We start from the raw sequence: 7,153 nt of genomic DNA on the forward strand, positions 1-7,153 counted from the left end.
GGGCCTCTTTGATTTCCCTTCCTACCACTCCCTCTAGCTCCCTACGTTCTAGCCACACTGGCCCTTCTGTCTGCTCCCCAAACAACCTGAGCTTGTTCTCAAAGGCCTGTGCACTTCCTCCCCCCACCCCCCGCCAGCATTCAAATGACTCCTGCCTTCAAGTCTCAGCTTAGATGTCACCTTCTCAGAGAAGCCTTGCCTGATCACCCTTATTTTTCTTTATTTCTTTATTTTTTATTGTTCTCTTTTTAGGGCTGCACCTGTGGCACGTGGAGGTTCCCAGGCTAGGGGTATAATCGGAGCTACGGCTGCCAGCCTACACCACAGCCAGCAACACAGGATCTGAGATGTGTCTGTGACCTACACCAAGCTCACGGCAAAGCCAGATCCTTAACCCACTGAGCGAACCCAGGGATCGAACCCACGTCCTCATGGTTCCTGGTCAGAATCGTTTCCCCTGTGCCATGAGGGGAACTCCCTGATCACCCTTTTAAAGCGGCCTCTCATCATTATCGATGCCTCTCTATTTCCTTCAGAGCACTTATCACTCTCTGAAATCTATCTTCACTGATGGTTCCCCTTTATTGTCTCTCTCCCTCACCAAGAAGGTAAGCTGCAGGGCTCGCATCTGTTTTCTTCATTATTAACTCTTGGTTCATAATAGATGTTCAATAAATGTTTGATGAAGAGAGAAATAAAAGTGTTAGGTGTGTTCGTGTACTGGTATTACCTTGTTCGTTTAGAGTAAATATGAGGGGAGTCCCCTCTGTGGCTCAGTGGGTTAAGAACCCGACTAGTATCCATGAGGATGCGGGCTTGATCCCTGGCCTCGATCAGTGGGTTAAGGATCCAGCATTGCCAGAAGCTGCAGATGTGGCTTGGATCCCACAGGGTGGCTGTGGTGTAGGCCAGCGGCTGCAGATCTGATTCAACCCCTGGCCTGGGAACTTCTCTATGCTGCAGGTGCAGCCCTAAAAAAAAAAAAAAAAAAAAAAAAAAAAATGATGGAGTTCCCGTCGTGGCGCAGTGGTTAACGAATCCGACTAGGAACCATGAGGTTGCAGGTTCGGTCCCTGCCCTCGCTCAGTGGGTTAACGATCCGGCGTTGCCGTGAGCTGTGGTGTAGGTTGCAGACGCGGCTCGGATCCTGCGTTGCTGTGGCTCTGATGTAGGCTGGTGGCTACAGCTCCGATTCGACCCCTAGCCTGGGAACCTCCATATGCCGCGGGAGCGGCCCAAGAAATAGCAAAAAAAAAAAAAAAAAAAAAAAAATGAGAATAGGTATCAGAATTGTTATTATCAGTGTTAGTGTATTATCGTATTATTGGTAGTATTGGATCCACCTCCTTGATTCAGAAACTAAGGCTCAGAGTTGAAATAATTGGTCGGTTCTCCAGGTAGGAAGTGGTAGCACTTGGGATTGTTAATTTCCACCTCCTGCCGCCGCTCCAGAGTTGCACACTTCTCTGTTTCCCATCCCCTGATCCCCACCATGGTGCCCAGCCCACCAGCCCTCAGCCCTCTCCACGCTGCAGGAATGTGGCTCCTCCTCCAGCCTCCCCCCCCTCTGAGTGCCCAGTCCCAAGCCCCATCAAGGAAAGACGACAGCGGTCCCAGAGCAAGAGGCCTGCGAATCGGACCCTCCCACCCCCGATGCTGGCCCCACCCAAGGGCCCCAGCTCTGTTCCCTTCCCTCCAAAGATGTCTCATCTCAACCGCGGGAGGGAGCCCCAGAAGATGCCTGTCTGGGGGCAGTGGGTGGGGGCCCGGAGAATGAGGAACCCGAATGCCTGGGCCCTCCCTCTGGCTGCAGACCTCAGCTGGGCGCGGTGAGGCTGGTATAAAAGGGTCAGTATATATATTGAGAGGAGAGAGAAGGAGAAATCCGGAGAGAGAGGAGAAGGAGCTCCATAGACAGTGCGGACGGGACAGAGCGAGGGAGGGAGAAAGAGAAAGGGTTCTAGGATTGGAGGGGAGACGGAGAGGGCGAGAGCCAGAGGGGAGAGCGAGCGAGGGAGGGGGAAGGCGGCGAGGGAGGCGGGGGCCCCGCGAGGGTGGAAGGAGGGAGGAGAAGGGCGGGGCGCGGAGGCCCGAACGAGGGACCAGACGCCGACTCTGACTTTTTCCGCCGCTCTCGGTAAGTTTCCGATCCGTTATTCCGACGGAGATTCCTTTCTTTCCTTGGGTGTGCAGAAGTTTAGAAAGGAGACCCCCAGCCTGAGAGAGACAACCCCCCCACCCCGCCCCGGGCCCCCGCTCAGTCCTCCTGGAAATCCTTGTAATTTAAGAAGTGATCTCTTAGCACTTAAGAGTGGAGCCTTGGGTAGGGGTGGGGCCCGCCAAGGTTTGAGGGTTCCCAGCGGAACAGCCCCCCAAAACCTCCTGCAATTTTTTTTCCTATGACTGAACACTCCCCCTCCCCCCGCCCCCCACAAAGACCCTGAGGTCAAGGCTTTTCGTGAGCATAACCAAAGTCTAAGGACCCTCCAATCCCCACCGCCCTTTCTGGACTCTGAAGGGTCATGGGAGGCTGGCTGCTTCTTCTCCAGCCTCTCTCCCCACTCCCAATACAGATCTTGTCCATTTTCCTACAAGGTGTCCAGCAGACACTGGTCTGGCGACAGGGTGGGGTGGGGACCTCGTGGGCCTAGCCAGGGGCTGGGGTTTCCCTGGTGCTTGGGGTGGGGGGAGATGAGTCATCGGATGACTCACCGGGTCCCCCGTCCTCCCCCCAACCCCTGGAGAGGAGTGGGGTGAGTCAAGGATGCCTGTCTCTGGGGGCAGCCCTGGGCTTGCGATGAATCTGAAAGGGTGGCAAAACGAATTGTCATATCCTGTGCCCAGGGACAGGGCTCGGACGACATGGGGGCCACATTGGCAGTCCTGCTCCTTCCCAGACCCGAGAGTCCATCCCTGACCCCCTCCAGCCTCTGGGGAATTCAAGAGTTCCGGTCCCCAGTCCCCTCCTCCCTTAGACCCAAGAGTCTGCACTATAGTCTCTTCCTCCCTCAGACCAGGAATCGAGGCCTGTAGCCTCCTTTTCCCATTAGACCGTGGAGTCTGAACTCAGCCCCCTTCTCTACCAGGCTTCAGGCATCTCAGCTGCCCCTGTGCCGACCTCTTGAAGTCACTATCTCCTGACGTCCCCACCCCAGACTTCCAACTCAGCCATGTCACTCCTCCTGCTGGTGGTCTCTGCCCTTCACATCCTCATTCTCATCCTGCTTTTCATAGCCACTTTGGACAAGGTAAGCCCACCTGGGAATAGCGGGGGCCCTCGGGCTCTCCCGCAGACTCCAGCCGCCACGCCCCTCCCCTAAAGTCACTCTGGCCCCGCCCCCTTTCTCTAGCGCTACCCCTTCTGAGCGCTGGCTCCGCCCTACCCTCTCCCCTGACACGCCCCCTCCCCTTTCCTACTAAATCCATGCTTTCCCAGTTCGGCTCCCCGGGCACCTTGCCCTTTTCCTAACCCTTCCCAGTCTCCCTAATGTTGCCCTTGTTCCTCTGTCCATCCCAGTCCTGGTGGACCCTCCCCGGGAAGGAGTCCCTGAATCTCTGGTACGACTGTACGTGGAACAGTGACAACAAAACGTGGGCCTGCAGTAATGTCAGCGAGAATGGTGAGGGGCGAGGGGCATGGCAAACCAGTCTGCCAAAGGGAGGGGTCACCCCAAGTCTCCTCCCAGAATAAAGGATTGGGAACCCCCAAAGTTTGAGTGAGTGTCTGGGTCCCCATGCTGAGTGACTGAGGCTGCTGATGTATGATGCCTCACCTATCTGGATGGTCGGGGGAAATATTCTCATGTCCTAAAGAGCATGGGCTAAAAGCCCTGCTCTCTATGATTCACAAGGGATGGAGGCCACGTGGGTTAAGGAATGGGGGGAAAGCTCCCAAGAGTCTGAGATTATGTTTCCAAAGTTCTTAAGGAGACATGACAAGTGTTCTGGAGGGATGGCCCGAATCGATTTGTCCAAATTCCAAGTTGTGGTTTAGAACCACATTAAGGTTCTAAAAAGGTGAGGCTGAATCCTTCCAAGTTCGAAAGAAGAGGGGCCAGATGCATCTGAGTTCTGCAGGGGTGGAGCAGCAGCCATCCAAATTTCTAAGTCAAGGAAAATGAAAAGTCAAATGCGTTTCCCCTAAGAGCAGAGTAAGAATTTCTGCTCTCACCACTTCTATACAGTCTTGGGCTGAAGGTAGACAATGCAACAAGGCAAGAAAAGGAAATAAAAGGCATAAAGATGGAAAAGGAAAAAAGAAAAATGTCTCTCTTCCCATTCAACACGTTTATACACAAAATCCGAAAGCATCTGCAAACAGGAGCTCTCTGGTGGCACAGCAGATTAAGGATCCTGTGTTGTCACAGCTGTGGCTTGGGTCACAGCTGTGGCATAGGTTCCATCCCTGGACCCTGGAACTTCGAATGAGGGTGTGCCCCCCCCAAAGAATCTGCAAATGGATTCTAGAACTGATAAGGGAATTCAGGGAAGTTACAAGAATCAGGTTGCTATAAGTGATACTACTAAGTGTCTAACGTTGTATGGTTCTAAGTGGAAGAAGGGTTGGAAGGAGGCAATGATGAACAAGCTGGTGAAACTGGAACTCTGGATCTGCTGTGACCTCCACCTCTATCTGTTTCTTGCAGGCTGGCTGAAGGCAGTGCAGGTCCTCATGGTACTTTCCCTCATCCTCTGCTGTCTGTCCTTCATCCTGTTCATGTTCCAACTGTACACCATGCGGCGAGGAGGGCTCTTCTATGCCACTGGCCTCTGCCAGCTCTGCACCAGTAAGCACAGTTCCCTTGGAATCAAAGGGAAGGGAGGAGGCCGGTGAGGATGAGGGGTGGTGGGGTGAGAGGGGGTCAGGCTAAGAATGAACATCTGATGAAAGAAAACAATTCTCAACCACCCAAGGACCACCTTGGCTACCTCTCTGCCCCAGGGACTTAGGGGAGTTGTAGTTTTCAGTGGAGTTTGTGATGTGTGTCTCTGAGTCATGGGGGGAACTAGCATTTAGGGCTTCAAGGAGCCGGGGTGGCGGAAGGTGGTGTGGACAAGTAATTGAGATCCCAGGGATGGAGGGGGCCAGCAGGTATAGGTAGCTAATTAATACCCCAGGAGAGAACTCTGAATCATAATAGTAGTGGTCTTATAATTATATACCAACCTACTGCTGTTTCTTGTGGACCTACCATGTATCAGACACTTCAGGGATGTTTATGTACTCTTCACTTTTTTTTTTTTTTCCTTTTTGACTTCAGTTGCAAAGGTCTAAGTTTATCACAGTCCTCAGTTTGGGGAACATTATCTTCCTAGGTTCCCTTTTGTTTTATTAATTCACTGTGTGCGTGTGCTTGGCTTGTAGAAAGGCACTCAAAAATATTCCTTGGATGGATAGATGGTACAGTAGGTATTATCGTCCCATTTAACGGATGAGTAAAGGGGGGACCCAGAGATTAACTAAATCGCCCGAGGCCAGTGGGCAGCAGCTTCGAAGCACGAAACGTGGCTCTGGGAGCGGAGGGTGGACCACAACTCCCAGCAGGCAGCGGTGCCGCGCGCTCGCCCTGCCGCGAGTTCTTTGCCCCGTGGATTGCTGGGAAATGCAGTCTTTTTTTTGCGGGTCCTGCGAGACGCGTGGTTCCACTTTCTTTGCAGGCGTGGCGGTGTTTACCGGGGCACTGATCTACGCCATTCATGCCGAGGAGATCCTGGCAGATCGCCCGTCAGGGGGCAGCTTCGGTTACTGCTTTGCCCTGGCCTGGGTAGCCTTCCCGCTCGCCCTGGCCAGTGGCATCATCTATATCCACCTGCGGAAGCGGGAGTGAGGGCCACGCGTCCCCTCGCTTCCTCAGCCCGCTCCTGGCCCCTCCGCCTTACCCTGAAGCCGGCGCCCCGCTCCAGAAAATAAATAACATTTAACCGTTCTGCCTTTGTCTCCTTCCTTCCTCTTCCTGAGACCTAGGCTGGGCATACATGGTCCTCTTGTATGTAGACAGCCCGCACCACCAGCAGCTCTGCCTTCAGAACGTCCAGTTCCAAGCTCCCCTTCTCTTCTAACTCGGGACACAGGAGCCCGGGGACCTGGCGGCCTTTTCCCTTCCACAGACCCCGGGCCCCGGCCCCTCCTGTCTCAAGACTCAAGATTCCTCCCAGGTCTAGACCTTCAGGCACTTCTACGTAAGAACCAGAAGTCTGGGTTTTCAATCCGCTCTCTTTGGCCAAGAGTCTCTCTCAACCAGGAAGAGTGTGTGACTTCCTAGATGGTTGGTCTTGGAGTTCCTGTTGTGGTTCAGCGGAAACAAATCGGACTAGTATCCATGAAAATGGGGGTTCGATCCCTGGCCTTGCTCAGTGAGTTGGGGATCCAGAGTTGCCACGAGCTGTGGTGTAGGTTGCAGATGCGGCCTCAGACCCTGTGTTGCTGTGGCTGTGGCTGTGGCTATGGCATAAGCCCGCAGCTGTAGCTCTGATTCACCCCCTAGCCTGGGAACGAATATGCTGTACCTGCGGCCCTAAAAAGCAAAATAATTAAAATAGAATAGATCGTTCGTCCTTTTTCTCCCTCTGATCCTTCTTTTAGGAAGACGCTTTTCCATTTCCCTCTTGAAACCCAACCCCTCTCCCATCCTCCCCAAATGCTGACTGTAGATATGACACCCACCGCCCCAGGAGGCAATCAGGACACAAGTGGGAAGGGGAGAGGCTGGATTTTCCAACACCCATTCCTTGGCTGGGGGCTTTTGCGCAGTGAACAATATATCTCCTATGTTCAGAAGACCGTCTTTGGGGGAACCAGGGTCTCTCTCAGGAGTCACATCCTCCCTAAGATCCTCTTCTGTGATCCACAACCAATTTCACCAATCACAGAGTTCCCTGGTGGCTCAGCAGGTTAAAGATCTGGTGGTCACTGCTGTGGCTCTGGTTACTGCTATGGTGCAGGTTCAATTCCTGGTCCCGGAATTTAGGCATGCAAAAAAAAAAAAAAAAAAAAAAAAAAAAGACTTCGGCCTCACCAACCACAAACCCAGTCTCTCCAAGACTACAGCTTTGCCTGGGACCTCCTGAAATGCATTCCCCAAGACCCAGAGTCTCTCCTTTCCAGAATTCCGATGCCTTCCTTTCTCCAACCCCTGCAGCTATCCCACTCATC

At 53.3% G+C, this 7,153-nt stretch overlaps 1 protein-coding gene across 3 annotated transcripts; it reads left to right on the forward strand.

Moving 5' to 3' along the window:
- On the forward strand, nucleotides 1,608–5,928 carry EMP3 (epithelial membrane protein 3). 3 transcript variants are annotated; one of them, XM_005664650.2, is made up of 5 exons: nucleotides 1,608–1,848; nucleotides 3,087–3,248; nucleotides 3,518–3,620; nucleotides 4,647–4,787; nucleotides 5,659–5,927. In XM_005664650.2, the coding sequence occupies exons 2-5, from the start codon at nucleotides 3,171–3,173 to the stop codon at nucleotides 5,826–5,828; spliced, it is 492 nt and encodes a 163-aa protein (XP_005664707.1). In that variant the 5' UTR covers nucleotides 1,608–1,848; nucleotides 3,087–3,170; the 3' UTR covers nucleotides 5,829–5,927. The 3 variants fall into 3 exon arrangements, with proteins under 3 accessions (XP_005664707.1, XP_020949034.1, NP_001231459.1); XM_021093375.1 differs by having other exon boundaries at nucleotides 1,632–1,834; NM_001244530.1 differs by lacking the exon at nucleotides 1,608–1,848 and adding an exon at nucleotides 1,871–2,137 and having other exon boundaries at nucleotides 5,659–5,928.

This window comes from Sus scrofa, chromosome 6, assembly GCF_000003025.6.
Source record: "Sus scrofa isolate TJ Tabasco breed Duroc chromosome 6, Sscrofa11.1, whole genome shotgun sequence".
Lineage (NCBI taxonomy): Eukaryota > Metazoa > Chordata > Mammalia > Artiodactyla > Suidae > Sus > Sus scrofa.

Excerpts from the sequence above, each read along its gene's own strand:
- EMP3 (XM_005664650.2), top strand. The coding sequence starts at position 3,171 with ATGTCACTCCTCCTGCTGGTGGTCTCTGCCCTTCACATCCTCATTCTC. Across the intron at positions 3,249-3,517 it reads TCATAGCCACTTTGGACAAG|TCCTGGTGGACCCTCCCCGG; the intron begins GTAAGCCCACCT and ends TGTCCATCCCAG. Across the intron at positions 4,788-5,658 it reads CCTCTGCCAGCTCTGCACCA|GCGTGGCGGTGTTTACCGGG; the intron begins GTAAGCACAGTT and ends CTTTCTTTGCAG.